Below are 20709 nucleotides of genomic sequence, written 5' to 3' on the forward strand. Positions count from 1 at the left end.
CAACTTTTTTTTTTTTTTTAATACAGTAAAGCCAAAAAAGAAAAAAATAAAATAAAAATCAGTTTTCCCTTATATTATGGCAGACGGAAAAGATTTAGCTGAGGATGAATACATTGTAAGCTGGTTTTCATTTTAGGGCACCTTCATTTTTTTTTCTTTACTAAAACATATATGTTTGTAGGTTGCCCGTATCGCTGGTACAAAGATCGAGGTAATAAATCATTCAATCTTTTTTTAAAAGTAACCAAATAAAAAAAAAAAAAAAAAAAAAAAAAAAAAAAAAATTAACAACAAAATTTTTTTGTGTTTTTTACGGAAGCAGTCGGGTCGCCGGTATTATTTAATTGAATGGGAAGGATATGACCTTAAAGATAATACATGGGAAGACGAAAGTAACGTCTTTTCAACTGAAGCCATTAAAGAATTCAAGACAGCCAGTAAACGACAATATAAGGGCTCAAAAAACCCTCTTACCGCCAAAAAGGCCTTGTTGCATAATACTTTTGACCCCGATACAGGCACCTACACTAAAAAAATCTCAAAACCAACAATTATCAAAAAAGCAGAGACTCTCGTTGTCCAAACACAAAAGAGACAAAGAGATTTGATTGAAACTGAAACTGAATCCGTCACTGTCTCTAAACCCGTTAAAGAAGTAAACTGTCATTATCTCAAATAGCCCCTAGCATCTATCTCATTAATGTTTTCTTTTCATAGGCTCGCATAGGCATGGAGAACTTGTCCTTGGAATCAAAATCTATTTTTGATCAAAAAATGGATCTTGTTAGACAGTCTGTGCCGGTATGAATAGAAATCAACGCGTATTCATCCTGCGTAACTAACGTACATCTATAGGTCAAATATCCTATTGTTCGTATGGCTAATCATCAACTTATTAATAAGCGTCCCGTCTACTATGTAAAGAACCTCAAGAGTAAAGTCACACTCATCAATGAAGTAGATGACGAGATCCCCACAAACTTCATTTACATTGACCAACTCGTATATACCGATCCCGTTCAACCACCCGATCCAGACTTCTTACCAGGTTGCGATTGCTCTCTTTCTTCTGATTGCAGTTTAGCTTGTCATGATGTCAGTGCATATGATTCCAACGGGCGCCTAATTATTCACCAAGGTACAGCTATTTACGAGTGTAATCAAGCCTGCGGATGTTCTACCAAGTGTAAAAATAGAGTCGTTCAAATTGGAAGAAAGATACCATTACAAGTCTTTAAGACACCTGCAAAGGGATGGGGTGTACGTAGCACTCAATTTATACCAAAGGGAACTTTTATTGAAGAATACATTGGCGAGGTCATTAAAGTGGAAGAAGGTGATGCTCGTGGAGCAATCTATGATAAATTAGGCTGTAGTTACTTGTTCGATATGGATTTCGCTCAATCTGAGTTAGCCACCAAATATGTGATTGATTCTTATATTCTCGGTAACGTTAGTCGTTTCTTTAACCATTCCTGTTCCCCCAATTTGGAGGTCTATGCTGTCTTTTATGACAGTGCAGATAACCAAATGCATCGTCTAGCTTTCTTTGCTAAGCGAGACATTTATAAGGACGAAGAACTTTGTTTCGATTACAATGGAAGAAGAGATGTTTCAGTGGAAGAAGAAAGTGAAGATGCAGCTCGTTACTCTTGTCATTGTCAAGCAAAAGACTGTCGTAAATGGATTTATCATTAAAAAAACTTTACCAATCTCTATCCCCTTTCCTTTCTTCTCACAACAAAAAAAAAAAAAAGAAAATACCCTCTCTTCAACAAAACTAGCACTCTTACATAATAGCATCAAATGGGGTTCACAAATAAAAATTAGTATAAATCACATATTATAAAAAAAAACATAACCTTTTTTTCCATGTTTTCTCACCTACATTTTACTTTCACGAGGATTGCTTCGTTTGTCCGCAGCAACTTTTCTCTCGTACAAAGGTGGCTTATCTTTACCCGGATCTCTCCTTTGCTTTCACACACATCTCGCATCCCCACCCAATCATGCAAATTAATTTCTCCCACGTCATGAGAAAAAAGAAACGACCCCCAGTCTCGAATTTATACAAGCCACAATTTCCTAAAGTAGACTCAATTCATTTTGTACTACCTCGTGGAAAAAGACGTTCTGATCATCCAATCACCTGCTAGTTTCAATAGCGTTCGAAGTTGGAACTGCTTAAAGGGCAAAACTAGGCTTTTTTTTCAAAAAAAAAAAAAGGAGCAGAGGTTGCTGGGATAAGCATCCTATCGCTGTTCTGGGAGACTTTGGCTGGCTTCTGTAAGTTTCTCTCTCGTCAAACAGTTGTTGTAGATAGACTTGACAGGCTAGGCCAGCCATGGAGCATGTCCAAAAAATAAAGGTGGACGACAAGGGAAGCGAAACGTTCCGCACGAGTAGTGGCCCCTTATTTTGGTTTGTTTTAGCCTAATAGGCTATGTCTCATAACATCATGCGGATACATTTAGATCCACAAATAGAAATGCGCGCACACACACACAGCACAGCACAAAAAAGTAAAGCTAGTCCAATTGTGACTCAATTCAAAACAGAAAGACAAACAAAAAATAAGGAAGAAATCAGACAGGCACAAGTGGGGGTAGAAACAGTGTTGTAGCAAACAAGAGAACAAACTTCCCTCACCCTGCTTGGTACTAGCGGTCATGCTAGTCGAAGAACCTGACCAGTTATGACCGCTTAGTACTATTCAATAAGGATTGCTACCGTCTAATTTGCTTCTTTTCTTCTCTCGCACAACAATTCACTCGATATATTTGACGAGTGCAAGAAAGAGTCAAAATGGTTGCTAAGCTAACTTTCGCATGCACAATTGGAGCAAAAACGAGATGTTGATAACTTCCAGTTTCAAGAGTTGCATGTGATTGTTATGACACAGAGAGAGAAACCTTGAAAAAATCAATCGGGAAATGTTGACACATGCCTCTGGAGTCAGTAGCTATCACAGTGTCCAGCTCTGTGGGAGTGTCACTACCGCAATTATTTAGCAGACTGTGACACAGTTCCTGTAAAAAGAGTGGTGGACACAGTTCTATCTACCAACATCCATCATTGCGGGCAAGCTTTGTGTTTCTCTGTCTCTACCGGACAGGCAGACTTGACTGTGTAGAACTTTCAGATTGCAATTGCGCGATTGACCCGAATTAAACACAGCTGACCATATTTAGCTTCATCCCATAGCTTTCTTCAGACTTTCCAAGTGTGCTGCTTATAAATACAGAAAAACACTCTACTCAAAGAGAGCCCTCCAGATTCTAGATAGCAGCAGGCATGTCCAATCCAAACTGATTAGGAGTACATATCAATTATCGAGGGCTCCATTCTCTCTTATATAATTTCTTTCTCTCCCTCTCTCACACGATGTCAACTAATATTTGAGATGTGATAGCATAAAAAATTGGTCGACTGAAATTTCATCAACAATTTAGTAAACTGATCGAAAGTAAGTTATAAAAAAGGGAGTATACTTTTTAGCCAAAGCATCAAGACAAAATTTGCTATAAAGGATATAGTTACATTTGTCTATATTAGTTTAAAAGTTTTACACTGTACTTCTACTGTTCACGGTCAAATAAAGCGACTGATATTTCATTAGCAAAAACGAGCATGACCAAATACTCAATGAATTTTATGATATGGTGAAAGCTTTAAACGTTTTGAGATTGAGCAGTGCAAATATTATTGAGCCAATACGATCGAGACCATAGACTCGAATAATATCGATCTTTTTGATTTTGGGTCGAGCTTGCGACAGCTCGTAATCAGAGCAAGCGCCGTTTATTTTTATTTGAGCTAGCATCTACCGTCGCTCGTTCAGCAATAAATTGAAGGATATCGCCTTAGCCAGGGCTGTTATAAGACGGGTAATCGGAATTCCTTTCGAGATTACTCTTAATCTTAATTCGCTAGATTATGCGATAATCTGAAGACGAAGGGGACATGTATAAGATAAAACCTAGCAAGTAAATAAATGAGAAACTTCTATCCTTTATTACAAATTGGAGAGTTTGCCATGAAAAAAATAGGGGTCCTTTCGTATTAAAATATTACTTGAACTAATTTCTGCGCCAATCGAACTAACATTTCCAGAAAACTGAGATTGGTGGACCTAAATTATAAATCAGTAGCGACACTATAGGTTCTGTATTATTTCGTAAGTCTATGGTTGCATATCCGGAATTTTTGGCGTTTTATGCATTGATGTCTACGTGGATTGTACTAATTGTTTACTCAGAGCTAATTCTAGAAAATAACGCAGTAAATTCAGTCAGCCAGAATCCATTATATGATATACTACTGAATAGAAGACCATGCATAATGTTATTGTGTCTGTAGACAACAGATATTGGGATTTGTTGATCATCGATATAATATATGGAATTTTTTGTGATTTAAGAAATATTGAGCAATAAATATATCCGGTTTATTCAGACGCCATATATGACAGGTATCTTTAAAGACATGATTTGCTGTATATCGGTTATAAACTTTATTTTATTATTTTGTATTTTACGTTTACTTCTTTTTCATACATGATTACCCATTTTGCACTTGACACCACTTTCTCCCACAATTTACGTACCATGAAATTAAGTGAGTTGAAGCTTTCATTTGGGCTAGCGAGCAGAAACTACAAAAATCCGAGCGAGTTTTATCTCTAAAGAAAAGAGTATTGGAGTGAACTTTGAATGAAAAACAATAACAGCTCAATCGAAAGTTTCGATATTCATCTCAATCACTTGTTTCGAGTATGTATACTGCTAAAGTTCAATAATTATTGTTGTGAGAACCTTAATACAGCTTTGCCATGCTGAACAGATACCGTCTGCTGTTTCCGGGAGTTAGAGATTAATTCTGATAGATTAACATTAAATATGTATAATGCATTGGCTATATATATCACAATTGAAGTATGAGGCCGATTGTCCAATAAAACGACTATACGTTTATTTTTATCATTTAAGTTTGTGTCACATCAATTCAATGCGTATGTTTAGTTTGGTTTGTACATACCCAAAAAAGGTAACACATTAATCCACTCGTTTTACGTTTTTTATAGTTAGTTTTTTTTTTATCATTGATGTAAAATGCTTGATCTTGCTTTGTTTTTATTCTGAGTTATCGCAATCCAGTTTCTGTTGCCATTAGTTTTTTTATTTTATTCCTGCCCAAAGCGGCTGTCATCGATTGATTTTTGCAGTACGAGCTAAAATTATAGCCAAAAGATGTGTTAATTGCCATATAAAACTACATGCGATTATTAACCTTTTATATCAGAAGTTCATTAAATCATTTTTCGGGCTTAACTTGTATGTTAAACGTGTTTCTCAATTGATCCGAGAATATACTGAGCAAATAAGAAGACATATATATAACTGTAAGATGACGACGTTGCAGATTTGATTCAATTCCATAGCTGAAGTTTAAAAATAGATAAAATAAAAAATATGCACATCACTCAAATGGTTCCTCAATGTCAGTATTTTTGTGATAAAGATTAGGTTTCTTGCTACATTGGTCACTAAACATTACTTCTATAAAAATCTCATGATCATTTTTTAATCTAGATAACATTTGAATATATCATTAGCTGACTTTTTGTTTTCGATTAAACTTTAAATCATGGTCTTTTTGTTTAATTGATTGTTAGTTGGCCATACGCTACATGATATTGAAAAGCACAAGAGCTCTTTTAAGTCTTTGTTTACAGGACATAAGTTTTTGAGTAATGATGTATCTGGACACAGTTCTGATGAGATGTCTGTATCTCAAACAATTGTAGTCTTTTATTATTGATCTATCAAAATGAGTTTTAAAATCAGCGGAGATACGGTTTCTAGTAGTGTTCGGAATGAAGATCGAAACTCTCGAGCGAGCTTCGATCGTGTTCCAGTCGAAGCTCACTCGAATGCGTTTTTTTTGCAGCTCGAGCTAGCTCGAAGTTTCTTAAGGTCGGCTCGGTTGCAAATATGATAGCCCGAACTCGCTCGCCCTTTTTATTACACAAAGTGCACGTCAAAGTGATGTTAATTACAGAAAATTATGATAATAAAATTGTTATTTATTGAAATAGAAGTTGGAAAAAGAAAAAGAAAACTTTTTTTTTCACCAGCCTTAACACCAAATTCGGATAATTAAATCAAACTATTACTGCATCTATAATTATAATACATTTGGATTTGTGAACTTGAAAGTTTAAATTAATTCTGCTACGTCATCTTACTATGGTTGCTGTAAAAAATTGGGTTAGTTGGGTTTAGTGTGCAACACTGTTTCATTTTCTATGGTAAATGTGTTTGTTGGTTGTACAATTAAAGAAAAGTCCAAAGCATTTTAATTGTTGGAATTATTAGAGCATAAATAAAAAAAAACGGTAAAGGGAAGAAAAGATTAAAATCAAGGGGAAATTCCATCTGTAGTCTTTCGAGGACCTTAACTTTAAAGTGACTACTATCGATATTTTAGCCGAGCGAGCATGGATCGAAGCTCGCTCGAACCCAAAAAAAGTGGCGCAAGCTGGAATACAAAAACTCGGTTCGAGCTTCGTTCGAACTGGCGCAATATCGGTGCAAGCTCGAAAAGTTCGAACACTAGTTTCTAGCTTCATTCAGTTGTTTCGAGAAATAAATCTCTTTTTGCCGATATTTTCTAATTTAAATAATTCATCATCAACTTCTCAGTTAGTCATTTGTCTAGTAAAATTCCAGACTAAAGACTTCTTGGGCCCTGCTTTCCAGAATGTTTTCAATAGCTTATGACTGGGGCAATATCCTCAGGACTAGCCCAATTTTTTAAACTCGTGGCAGGAGCTTCTTACCTTGGATTACACCCTAAAATAAATCGACAATTGAAAATTGAAAAATATCGTTGAAAAATTAGAGCACAAATGACGATCCATTTTTTTCAAAAAAAAAATGATTGGCAATATCGATCAAATTTTTCAAAATATCGCGAATGGCAATATTGCAAAAATATAGCGGTTGACAATGTCGCTCCATAAATCGAAAATATTGTTGCATGGGGTAAAAAAATGGGGTAAATGATAATCAATTTATTACTACTCTTACACCCCTGCTGAATCAGTACGCAAACTTGAAATTGATACGTTTATATATACTTGGAAAAAAATAATTTATAAGAAAAATCAAATAACACGGAATCTGATCATGATGGATCTCGTCGTGTATAGAAAATGACAAGTAGAATATGATTGGCGACAGACATAGTAAAACGAACTACGATAGTAATCATATAAAGACCTCGAAAGAACAGCATTATTACTTACCTACATAAAGTTACGGGTTTATTATTTTTTACAGTAACTATATTATCGACCTTGTAAAATACAGGTTCAAGGCACTCTTCCATTGTTTTCTATTCGTTTAACTGGTAACCCATTCATTGTCATAACTTCATTCCATCAGAACTAATATGTCAGCATTTCTCAGAAGCGTTGAAACAATAAGCATATATACTGTATATATATATATATATATATTTCTAATTTGTGCCAATTCGACAATCCCGTAAATTCGCGTGGTGGCGAGTACGTTACCTTTACAGCAATTCAAAAAAATGATAAGTTGATATTTGCAAAAATCTAAATTTATGTGTACTAACTTATAGTTTTTAGGATGTCTCGGCCTGTCGAAAACTGTACGCATATAAAGTCTTGTGCTTTTTTTGACTCTACATATCAAGAAGGTACTCCGGGCACGAACTTTGTCTAGTAACTAATGAAGAATGATGACATCTCCCTTTATTCAAATGCAAGCCCGCGCATGAAAATGTACGATGAGACAGAGCAAAAAAACTTTGTCGTCTTTGATGCCAAGACCTTTGTGTTTGGTATCGGTTGGGTGAATGTGGCCGACAGGTCCGACAAAAAATATGTCATAAAGACTGATGACGCTTTTAAAGTCGATGTGAGTAGCGACGGAAACATTTTTTTCCGCTGAAAATAAATTACAAAATCATTTTATTCGATTTAAAACCCACAGCCACACGTCCCGTTTTCTTATTCTATTTACGTAACTTCAATTTATGTTTTTCTTACCCTGGCTATCATCGCCAAAAACATTTTTTTCTTTAAAAAAACATGTTTATCTTTTCACATGTTATTTCTGCATCTATTTATATATGTACAGGTTGTTTTTATATAGATCTGAAAATTTGGCCTTTGCGATCATCGCTCGAGAATTCGAAAATATTGGATATCGATATTTTTGAAATTTTGAGTGATATCACCAATATCGCTAGAAAAACAAATTGAGAGGTGATTTATTTTAGGGTGCTATAATAAAGTGTAAAATTAGGTTTTTAAAGCAGCACCTAGTAACTTTCATCTCGGAACAACCGCTGAAAGTGATATGTGGTTTCAAATATCTCTTCATTATATAATTATTTAACTAGCGGTTTTTCTATATATTTCTATCCTTCGCGCGCATGTTTGTTTTTGTGTGCAAACAACACGAGGTAAAAAACTAAAAATAATGCACTTAATCTGATTTTTATGTCAAAGATGTACCACATTTATTCCTTAAGACATAATGCTTAAATAGCAAAGAAACCTAGTTTTCAATGTGATTTCTTTCAGTCATTGATATGTCGTCACTCAATTGAAACCTAATTAAAAATTCGATGGATATATATTGCACCGTTACCATGAATGTCGTGCTGCCATTGTCAGACAAGATATTAAGCATTTTTTAGAAGACACTGTGTTTCAAAAAACTTTGCGTATGTCTAAAATAATTGGGTTGTTGTACTAAGTAGTGTTCGAACTTTTCGAGCTTGCACCGATCTTGCGCCAGTTCGAACGAAGCTCGAACCGAGATTTTGTACTCGAGCTTGCGCCACTTTTTTTGGGTTCGAGCGAGCATCGATCGAAGCTCGCTCGGCTAAAATGTCGATAGTAGTCACTTAAAAGTTAAGATCCTTGAAAGACTAGTTATGGCATTTGCCCTTGATTTTAATCTTTTCTTCCCTTTACCATTTTTTTTTATTTATGCTCTAATAATTCCAACAATTAAAATGCTTTGGACTTTTATTTAATTGTACAACCAACAAACACATTTACCATAGAAAATGAAACAGTGTTGCACACTAAACCCAACTAACCCAATTTTTTACACCAACCATAGTAAGATGACGTAGCAGAATTAATTTAAACTTTCAAGTTCACAATTCAACTGTATTATATTTATAGATGCAGTAATAGTTTGATTTCAGTATCCGAATTTGGTGTTAAGGCTGGTGAAAAAAAAGTTTTTTTTTCTTTTTCCGACTTCTATTTCAATAAATAACAATTTTATTATCATAACTTTCAGTAAATAGCATTACTTTGACGTGCATTCTGTGTAATAAAAAGGGCAAGCGAGTTCGAGCTATTATATTTGCAACCGAGCCGACCTTAAGAAACTTTGAGCGAGCTCGAGCTGCAAAAAAAAACGCATTCGAGCGAGCTTCGACTGGAACACGATCGAAGTTCGCTCGAGAGTTTCGATCTTCATTCCGAACACTAGTTTGCATAATATAATGCCTGCATATCACACGACAGTTACTTGTCCCATAGCGATTACATTTACCATATAAAATAATATATCTAATAAGATCTTAGTAAGATGATAATATTTATTTACATTCATTCACTCACTTTGTTTAGAAAAAAATTATTTTAGGGAAAAAGGAAAGAAAAAAATAGAAATTAAAATAAAAATAAACTAAAACCCCATAAAAATTAAGGATTAACTCACTGCTTTCTTCGACGACAGCTTTTGTCAAGAATTAATTTCGGGTCAACCATCACTCTTTGCAGCTTTTTTCAAACGGTTTGAATCTGCTTGCGTAGTTGGTGGTAAAGAAGACTAAGAAGATGATAAGGGGGGAGAGGACGGAGAATGGGAATTTGAACACGAGAAGGGAGAGGCGAGGCCGTACCAGGTACAGAGAATTCGTCTTGTAATTGAGTTGGTGCAAATCTGTTTTGGTATCTACGCAAGTCTTCGACAAACATTGGTTCCAAACAAGCTTTTTTTGATTGTTCTTCGCCTTGATGAATTGCCTGGCTCGCTTAACAGGGATTCGACAAACAATAATTTCGGCATTTCACCTGAATCAATCAGCAACTGGTGATATCGATCAAATTGTTCTGTAACAATTATGTCTACGTATCGAGTTTGTATGAATAAAAAAAATAGATCGTGCACTCGTGGTGGTGAGTACGTTATGGTTGAAGCTGTGCATAAGAGCAGGTGAGTGTTATTTTTTTGTACCTTCGTATAATGTTTATTAGCCTTCTTTAATTTTAGCTCATCACATCGAGTCACGAACTGGTATGTTTGTAAAATCTTATTCCTTTTTTCTTTTGTATTGGTTGAAGGTGGTAAAGGCTCCCTTTATGTTCGTGGAAAGCTGACAAAAGCAACGGTATGTCTCCCTTGTCGAAGTCGATTCCTTGCGTACAGATGTTTGATCGTGGCCAAGCAAAGTTTGTTGTTCTCCATGCCCGAGACATTGTGTTCTCCATTGGGTTGTTGAATTCTGCAAACGGTTCGTCTTACAAGTATATCATCAGAACTGGATATGCTTTTAAAACCGACATGAAAACAACCGCAAGGAAAATAGGTGCGCTGGAATAAAAAAGAATTCAATCCCCTTAAAAAACTTTTTCTCTAAAACATTATATTTCGTGTAACATAAAAATCACTTATTTACTTTTACCCTGTCCTTGTCATCAATATTGAATATTTTTGACGTTTCCTCATATTAAAGCAACTATAAAATCATTTAATATATATCTGTATCAAAAAAATTACGTGTTTTCTATCATTTACTCTTTTTTTAGTTTTGCAGTAGCAGTTTAAGTTTAAGACGATACCGCTGGTTCCGGTAAATTTTAAAAATTTCACTGATACCGCCGGTATTGGTTTAAGGTGCGAATAAACCGCTGGAAAATTTTAAGGTCAAGCATATTTCTTTAAACGACCAATTAAGAAAAAGTTATTGACTGGGTAATCAAAACTGAAATATTAGTGTTGAATTATAAAATTGGCATAACGCATGGCTCTTCCCGATAACAATCAGAACCCAAATTTGGACTTCGGTCCCTCACGCCCAACACGCCTACTATGGTCCTGAATCCCAACGAGATTTTTTTTAAGATTATTGCAAACCAATTCCCAACTCGATGGGGTGTCGCTTTTTACATGGAAGGTAATTGTAAGATTATCGAGGCTCAACTTTTAGAAGCGGAAAAACGACAGCATGCTTTGGAGCATGGCATGTTATTTCCCCAAGATAATGTGTGAATTCTGCCTACTCCAGTGTACTAAAATCGCACTATTTAGAGCATCCCCAGCAGTGCCCGATAAAAAACTCTTAAGTTTGAGTTTTTTTTTTTAAATTCAGCAATAAAAGTTTTGTCAACCCCAGCAGTTTAAAAAAAATCTCTTAAATAACGGACCTCAAAAAACTTAATTAATTAAATGTACCTGAAAAAAAAAAAAAGGTGTCAAGATCTTTTTACTCAATCCCGAATTTTTTTAAGATGGAACAACTCGCAGCCATGGCACTCCTGAATCTCAGAAAGCGTGCAAATAATAATGCCCTTCATATACTGAACATCAAAAGACTTAAGGATGAAATGGACAGTCAGTCAACGACAGGTGGTTCAGTCGAGGGACGCAGAGTCATTGACAGAGACAGTGAATCCGGCTATCAACGTCTATTAAATGATTACTTTGTCGAAAACCCGGTTTACGGCGAAAAAGAATTTTGTCGTCGATTCAGAATGCGTAAGAATGTCTTTCTTCGAATTGTGGAAGCTATCACCGAGCATGATCCGTATTTCCAAAGAACACCAAATGCTGCTGGAAAATGGGCCTTCATCCGTTGCAGAAGGCTACTGCTGCATTACGTCAGCTATGCTACGGCGTCAGCGCTGATACGGTAGACGAGTATTTGCGTTTGGGTGAAAGTACTGCCTTGTTAAGTATGGAAAAATTCTGCGCTGCTGTCGTTGAGGTTTTTGGAGAGGAGTATCTTAGAAGACCCAACGAAGAAGATACCGAGAGACTCCTCGAAGAGAACAAAAAACGTGGATTCCCAGGTATGCTCGGGTCTCTCGATTGCATGCACTGGACTTGGAAAAACTGTCCAACAGCATACCATGGTCAGTATACCGGCAAGGGAAAGAAGCCGACATTGATTTTGGAAGCAGTGTCTTCGTATGACCTGTGGATCTGGCATGCCCATTGTGGTAAACGGGATTGGTTTACACAGAAAAATAAAAAGAATAAAAATAAAAACAGGGAATAAGTTAAATATCCAGTGTGGTTTTATTCCAGGTTAAAGGTTAAAAATAAACTAAAGGAAAACTATCTATCTAGAAATTGTCCTATTTATATGAATTGTTAGATGGTAATGATTTATAATTGTGATAAGCAGTTACTGTGCTTATCACTATCTTATGCATGAGAAACTATATTCTGTGTATGTTACACAGAAAAATGGCTGTCTATCTTTTATGATTACAGCAGGTATATTTGGATTTGAAGATACTCTGTGAGGTAACACAGAGTTTTCTTTTTCTATTTCCTTATTATAGAAATTCTGTCCCTGTCTATGACTAATGGTAGAATGGTGATAAGGATATTTTACTGTCATATCCTTATCTGAAATGGTATTATGTATTTTATTGGTTGTATGCTTTGTTGTGCAATTGTGTATATTTATTATTGGCTGTAGCCGTTATTATTTATGTAGTTTACGTAGTTATATATTATGTGTTTTACCACACCCATTTTGGCTTACCAGGTTTATTGAATGACATTAATGTTCTTGACAGATCGGATTTGTTCGATGAATATACGAACGGGAGCAGCGTGGATGTGAAGTTTGACGTCGGTGACCGGGAGTTTACCATGGGGTATTATCTTGCCGATGGGATATACCCCAACTTTGCCAATATGGTAAAGACATTTTCTGTTCCAAAACCTGGTGCCGAGGCAGTAAATATCGTTTCTAAAATATTGAAATATATATGCTAGCTATTAATCATGAGAGCATCCCCAGCAGTGGCGCTTAAAAAACGGTTAGATAAAAGTGCGGTTAAATAAAAGTTTTAAATCAACCCCAGCAGTTGACAAAAAAAAAGTAAAAACTGACTTTAAAAGCTTAATTGTATGTGCCTGAAAAAAAAAAAAAGTTTACTTTTTACTCATCTTAAAGACTTTATAACATGGAGAATTACGCAGCCCTCGCAATGGCAATTATCAAAAAGCGTAGAATAGACACCGCTGTTCAGTTAATCAAAATTGAAATGTGTTTAGACGAAATGAAGAGAAAGTCAAAGACAGGTGGCTCTGTCAAGGGACGTAGAGTCATTAATAGAGATAGTGAGGCAGGCTATCAGCTTCTTATGAACGATTACTTTGCCGAGAGACCAGTTTACGGTGAAAAGGAGTTTCGCCGTCGATTCCGAATGCGTAAAGGCCTTTTTATGAGAATCGTGGAAGCTGTCACCGAGCATGATCCATACTTCCAAAGAAAGCCCAATGCTGCTGGAAAATTGGGTCTTTATCCTTTGCAGAAAGCTACTGCTGCTCTCCGACAATTGTGTTACGGCTTTAGTGCTGATGCAGTAGATGAGTACTTGAGATTGGGCGAAAGTACTGCAATGGAGAGCCTCAAGAAATTCTGTGCTGCAGTCGTTGATGTTTTCGGTGAGGAATATCTGAGAAAGTCCAACGAGGAAGATACGGAAAGACTGTTGGAGCAGAACAAGAAACGTGGATTCCCCGGTATGCCGGGATCAATTGACTGCATGCACTGGGCATGGAAAAACTGCCCAACAGCATATCATGGGCAGTATACAGGCAAAGACAAGAAGCCAACAATCATTCTTGAGGCTGTGGCATCCTACGATTTGTGGATCTGGCATGCCAATTTTGGTTTGCCTGGCTCGCTCAATGATATCAATGTTCTTAACAGATCGGATATCTTTGATAGGTATACGGAAGGAAGCGGTCCCGATGTCAAGTTTAACATTGGTGACGAAGAGTTCAATTTGGGGTATTATCTTGGTGACGGGATATACCCCAATTATGCGAACATCGTGAAGACGTATTCCGTCCCTAGACCTGGTGCCGAAGCTGTAAGTCTTGTTTCTACTAGCAATACTTAGTATTTGGGTTATTAATCGACTCTTCCTCTTAAATAGAACTTTGCCAAGGCACAAGAAGCATGTCGAAAGGATGTGGAGAGAGCTTTTGGTGTGTTGCAGGCTCGATTTGCCATTATTAGTAATCCTGCAAGACTATGGAAAAATGGTGATCTTGATACGATCATGAAAGCATGTATCATCATACATATCATGATTGTTGAGGATGAGCGCGACGAAAACGATATGGGATCGTACAGATACCATAAAACGCATTCTGCCAATCCTGCTGAGGCTGCTGACATTTCTCGTGATGGTTCACATTACAGCTTCAGTAGCTTTTTGGAACGTCATGGTCATATCATAGACTGATCTGAGCACTTCAGATTGAAAGCTGCCCTGGTCTCCCATCTTTGGCACATAAAAGGATTTGGAAGCCCCTCAAACTAGAATGAAAAATCACATTATAAAATTAAATAAAATCGATTAAAAAAGAAAAACAAAAGATTTATTGTTCTCTGGCAAGTCTTGCCTTTCTTGATCGTTCTCGAGATCGTTCTAAGGCTTCCTCACGATTAAGCTTGTAATAAAGCAATGCCGTCTCGTCACCCTCAAAATCCTTCAAGTTAATCCTGAACAAGGCGTCATCTCTTTCTCGTTCACGTTGCTCACGATCTTCTTCCACCTGACGAAGTTGGATCTCACGGGCTTGATCCATCTTTTCAAGGACCTTCTTAAAGTCCTCGTCTCCTTGGGATTGCATCTTGTCCAATCCATCCAAAAGCCCTTTGTACTTCGTGTCCAAATCGGCATCCTTCTTGCTCTTTTTACGTCCAATAGGACGCACTGCAACCGATTCGTCACTCATGACATCCTCATCGTCATCAACCGCTGCCGGCATACCAGCATCAGTATCAGCATGGCTACGTGGAGCTGAAGAGGTAGCCACTTTACTCTTCACGACCTTTTGCTTCTTCGCCTTAATTTTGTGATCTCTGCACTTCAACTCGCTTTTCCACTTGGGGGCACCATTAAGCTCCTGAAAGCACGGGAAGTATTTGAATCGAACCTGATACTTTCGCTCAAAAAGCTTGAAGCTATCACCCACCTATTTATAAAAATGTTTGCTCTAGATTCTAATATTTTTAAAACAAATCTAATCATAATTCTTACCTCGTCAGCGGCAACTTTACCACTTGCCTTACGTCGTTCAATTGCAGCGACGACACCACAAAACTTGCTGACCAAAGCAGAAACAACTCTCCAGTGGTCTTTCAGACTTTTTTCGGTTCTTTCTGGCCAGGCTTGGTCGCCGGCAGCCTTGAAGTCGGAAAGAACACACTTCCAAAAAGCAGATGATTTTACCGAATTTCCTTCGATAGGTCTTTCCGAGACGGCCACCCAAGACTTACACATCTGGGGGTGAAAAAACTACTATTTTGCGCTTATATAACCGAAAAACGGATTTTAAGCGCCACTGCTGGGGATGCTCTGACTTCTTAAAATATAGAACTTCGCTAAACAACAAGAAGCATGCCGTAAGGATGTCGAGAGGGCTTTTGGCGTATTGCAGGTTCGATTTGCTATAATTAGTTGTCCTGCAAGATTGCGGAAAAGAAAAGATCTTGGTATGATCATGAAGGCGTGCATAATTAAGCATAATATGATAGTCGAAGACGAGCGGGATGAGAGCGACACCCTTCCAAACAATTACTTTAAGTCTCATCCTGCCAATCCTTCTGATGCTGCAGACATTTCTCGCGATCCTTCGTTTTATAGCTTTTCTAGCTATTTAGAGCGCCACGGAAACATCATTGATGCATCTGAACATTTCAGATTGAAGAAGGCCTTGGTCGCGCATCTCTGGCATAGAAAAGGATATGGAATTGTTTAGACTTCACTTCTTAATATAATTCACTCAAAAGTATAGGTCTATCTAGTTTTAAAAGTATAAATAATTTTGAGAATGGAACAGAGAATTAAACATATTTATTGTTCACCATTAAGATCTTCTATACGAAGTATTTCGTTCTCAATCTGAGCTTCGAGGCGATCCAAAGCTTGTTTGCGACTAAGCTTATAGAAACGCAAAGTCTCTTCATCATCCTTGAACTTCTCCAAGTCAACGCTGAACAATCTCTCATCCAACAACTTTTGATTGACTGCCAAAAGCTTTTGGTTGACAGCCAATTTCTCCTGCTTAATGGCGTTCGCCATATCCATCTTCTTCATCATCTCAGAGTATTCGTCTGCTAGCTGTTGCTGGTTTGTTTCCCAGTTAACCAAGGTATCAGTGATCTTCTTGTCCATAGAAGCCTGGTTCTTGCTCTTTTTGCGTCCCTTAGGACGCGCAATGATGGATCCATCACTTTCACCATCTTCATCCTCAGCAATCACTGTTGAGGTCCCAACCTCAGTAGCAGCAGAGCTACCAGGAGCACAAGAAGCGGTAATTGTTCTTTTGGATCCTGCCTTTACGGCCTGTTTTCTCACGAGCTTGGCGTCTCTTCTTGCCATCTCATCATTCCACTTTGGACTATTACGAAGTACCAAAAAACAATCGTAAAAAGCGAAATGAACACGGTATTTTGTTTGAAACAAATTGAAAGCATCCCCCAACTATTTGTTAAATTATTTGAGTTAAACTACTATATCCCTTTATCGATAGTTATATGATACGTACTTCATCTGCAGCAGCATTACCGCTTTTTTTGCGTCGCTGGATTGCTGCGACACAGCCGCAGTACTTGCTGACAGCAGCAGAAATGTTCCCCCAATGGTTTTTGAAGGCCTTCTCGTTTCTTTCTGGCCAGTCGAGCTCACCCTCCGTCTTGAAGTCGTTCATAATCAACTTCCAGAACACTTCCGCCTTCATCAAATTACCATGGACTGCCTGCTCCGAGATGCGCAACCATGACTTGCACACCTGGACATTCTCCTCGTGTGTCCAGCGGAAACGCTTCAACTTGCTGGTATCGGAAGGACCAGCATCCTCATTGCCACTTTGCTCGTGGTCGTCAATTCCATGGACATTACCATCATCACTGGCATCGTTACTAGAATAGTTGCCGTTGTCGAAGTCAGAATCGTTGTTATTGCTCATTTTTATTAAAAAAGGTTATAGAGATAAAAAGGGGTATTTTTTAACGTGCGATCGGACTTAAATGTTCCAAACCTTAATTTCATTTCAATATTTTTATTTTCGAAATCGTGACATGGTGCCTTTTTTTTTTTTTTGAAATGTCTGAAGGTAGGCTTGTACATGCCAAGATCCTTGAAAATAGAAGCTCTTTAAACTCAGTCATAAAAAAAGGAAAAAAGAAAAGTTTATTAAATGTTTTCATCAAAAGTTACCTTTCGATGTGAAAGGTAACTTTTGGTTACAAATTTGTAAACATCACCAGCCACCTCTCCACCGTCGTCACACCTGCTGTAGGCATCAATATAATTCATGCATCGCTGAAAATACCGTTTGATTTTGGCGACATCTCCAGCCTTGTCCAAAAACCCGGGAATTTTGGCCTCAAGTGATTTGAATGTGTAATCACAATGAAGACGAGCCTCTCTTTTAGCTCCACCCCAATACATCTCAATCCAATTACATTCACAATGGTACTTGGGGTAGAGTTCAAAGATGTGACCCGCCTTCTCCACTGTTTCTTGAAGCGCCGTTTTTTGGGCAAGAAAATCTGGACGACTGGCTAAAAAATGCCTAGCACAGCACATAGATTTTCTGCCCGGGAAAGGATTCTTGCAATCCACCTTCCAATCTTTCCCCTCTAAATCAGCACCGAACCATTGCTTTCTTTCAGCAAGAATATTGCGAATACCTGATTAAAAAATAAATAAATTATCTCCTAGCTTTATAACATAATCAATTATTTACCTTTAAAGTACCTTTCTTTACGAGTAATTGTTTTCCCCTTTCTATCTCTAAGGGTACTCACCTTCTCAAAAAAAAAGTCCTGCTTTAAAACCTCTCCGCTAGTCAATGTAACTGTCGTAGGACGAAACTGAAATTTTTCAGTTACTGGCCATATCTTCTCCTTCAATGTCATTCTTGAGGCAACCAGAGCATCTTCAGCAAATGCGGAATGGTTTGAGCCGTTGTCAAACAAAAATACACCAACGCAATTGGGATGGAGCAGCTCAAAAAGCTCAATTGCGTCATCTTTGAGCTGCTCGACCATGTGTTTATAGGTCCACCAACCTTCTCTATCACCACCGGCCTTAAAGTACCTTCTTGAGGTCCAAGGGCCACTCTTCATCGTTCCATGACAAGGGCACTGGAACTCACTGATCATGATGGAAGATCCAGGCCCTTTTTTACGAATGTAGTTTTCGTCGCTAGTAAGCCAGAAGTCGCTTTTTCCATCGTTTGCATAAAAAGTGCTTTCATCGTGGGTTACAAAAACAATCTTCTTTTTACCATCATTCAAAACAGGTTCCAGCACCTCTTCTTGGTTGTCACCTTGGTAAAATTCAGAGCGCTCCATGTATTTTAACATGCGTTTACTCCGAGCTTGTCTATATTCGACGACATCAGGTCTCTCGTGACCATCGAAAAAAATAGCCTTTTTGTTTTTAAGGTAATAATAGCCCCATTCGTAAAGATATCTGGCCACCGTAGTTTTACCAACGCTTTTAGTAAACCGAGAGTGGCAGGAATAACGTCCTCGTCGATAAATTTTTTAATATTATCTACTGTTCTATAATTGGCAGTAGTCCTCTTAATCATATCCAAAACATTGGTCTTAAAGTCGTTATCAGCTAAGAAAGAGAGACGTTTAGCATGAACACCTTGACTATGGTTGGACAAGACTTGATTTTCAAGGTATTCATTTGCCCACTTGATAATTGCTTTATGTCTGTAAAATTTGGAGCAATTGGGCCAAAGAGAATTTGCTGATTTCTTAGCTGCCTCGTGTTTTTTCAAACCTTCCAATCGGTTTTGAAAGTATTGCTGTATAGACACATAGCGGATATGATTGTATGAATTCACGTTATTACCATCGAGCGATTTGTTCATTACTGGCTTAGCAATAATTGGCATATCCTTGAACAAAACTCTAATTTTTTCAAGCTCTTTCTTGGTATGAGCCACGTACTCTTCGTTTTCTTTAGCGCGAGAGTCATAAGAAATAGTGACACCAAAATTCAAAATAGTATTAGCAGGTTCGACAGTCTTTGCTTGTTTTTTTTTCTCCAAATAGTTACTGCTGAAGTCTTATTGTAATGACCATTTCTAGGTCTTTTGGAAGATGATCCATCATCGAAAAGTGCTTCATTGATGTTTTTTGGTGTGGCAATACGCTCCGTATGGTTGAGAAGGTCGTTGGTATCCTCTTCCCAGACAATCCAATCTTCTTCGACAGTTTCAGCTGTTTGTTCCATAATTTTACCAGTTGTATCTCTTAATCTATTGCGATTTGCTAAAGTTTTTTTACTAGGTGCAGGCATTTTGATGTAGTATGTAGTACAATAAAATAAAAAAGGTTTTTTTCTGTTCAAGAAATTTAAACGTGAGTTTTGCCGAGTGGCAGTATAAATAATATCAAAACCCTGTTTTACATCATGTTCAAAATGTTAGTATATGACATAAAAAGCTACTTGAAGTCTCCCCAAATAATGTTAATATATGTTTTAACAACATTTCACAAGTTTTATTTTTTTGATATCTTTATTTTTGGAGCTTCTGAAGGCTCTGCAATGATTGATAACCATAGACGTCTCATAATTTGTCCAATGATGATTGATTTTGAGTTTAAAATAGACGGATAACAAGAATGTCACTTTTTTACGAACAACGTATAATAAGAATGTTTGAAGAACCCCAAATAATATTAATGTATGTTATGTTAGTATGCATCTACTTTGGGTTTTTTGATCCGATAATTTTTCGAGCTTCTGAAGATCATTCAAGACTGACATTCAGGCCTGGTTTTGCTTACCCAGGGAAAAAATTAAGACTACGCCTCTCTTATAAATACCGAGAAAGTAACAATGTATTTGCAATCAAATTGAAAAGGAAAGTAGTAATCCAATTCCCCAAATATCGTTCCTAAACATATAAATATTATTGACCTTCTTTCCGTTTTCAAATATATTTATTTTTGGGCCTTCTGAACGTCTTTGAATATCTTTTCGAAATTAATCCGATTGTTATGACTAAAGCCGGAAATTCAAAAGAATTTGACAGAAAATACTAGAAACTTAGTAACTGTAGGCGCTATATTATTCGTTGTTGTAGGTTACACTAACTGGGATCGGTATTTAAATTATTAACACACATAGACAATATTCTTTCAATATTTCCCCCCTACAGCCAAGTCCCAGCCAAAAAATTTAAAAACCGACCAACTTTGAGAGTCTTCAGACGACTCAAAATTAAAGATATCAACTTCGACCTCCCCATTTTTTGTTCATAAACATCTACTTAACAATAAATGGGGAGGTCGAAGTTGATATCTTTAATTTTGAGTTGTCTGAAGCTCTTGAAAAAATGTCTAAAATTTTGGAACATT

At 37.1% G+C, this 20709-nt stretch overlaps 1 protein-coding gene across 1 annotated transcript; it reads left to right on the forward strand.

The window, feature by feature from the left end:
• The first annotated feature begins 4 nt into the window (after window positions 1-4).
• On the forward strand, window positions 5-1929 carry EV154DRAFT_513614 (uncharacterized protein). Its single transcript, XM_051602042.1, has 5 exons — window positions 5-115; window positions 182-211; window positions 323-655; window positions 718-801; window positions 856-1929. The coding sequence occupies exons 1-5, from the start codon at window positions 77-79 to the stop codon at window positions 1696-1698; spliced, it is 1329 nt and encodes a 442-aa protein (XP_051456155.1). The 5' UTR covers window positions 5-76; the 3' UTR covers window positions 1699-1929.
• The last annotated feature ends 18780 nt before the right edge of the window (window positions 1930-20709 follow it).

This window comes from Mucor mucedo (assembly GCF_025094135.1).
Source record: "Mucor mucedo strain NRRL 3635 chromosome Unknown EV154scaffold_65, whole genome shotgun sequence".
In the NCBI taxonomy this organism is placed as follows: domain Eukaryota; kingdom Fungi; phylum Mucoromycota; class Mucoromycetes; order Mucorales; family Mucoraceae; genus Mucor; species Mucor mucedo.

What these genes read in the sequence shown, in the direction of transcription:
- EV154DRAFT_513614 (XM_051602042.1), top strand. Translation starts at nt 77, where the DNA reads ATGGCAGACGGAAAAGATTTAGCTGAGGATGAATACATT. An exon ending in TCGCTGGTACAAAGATCGAG is followed by an intron (nt 212 to 322) that starts GTAATAAATCAT and finishes TTACGGAAGCAG; the next exon opens with TCGGGTCGCCGGTATTATTT. An exon ending in TCTCTAAACCCGTTAAAGAA is followed by an intron (nt 656 to 717) that starts GTAAACTGTCAT and finishes TTCTTTTCATAG; the next exon opens with GCTCGCATAGGCATGGAGAA.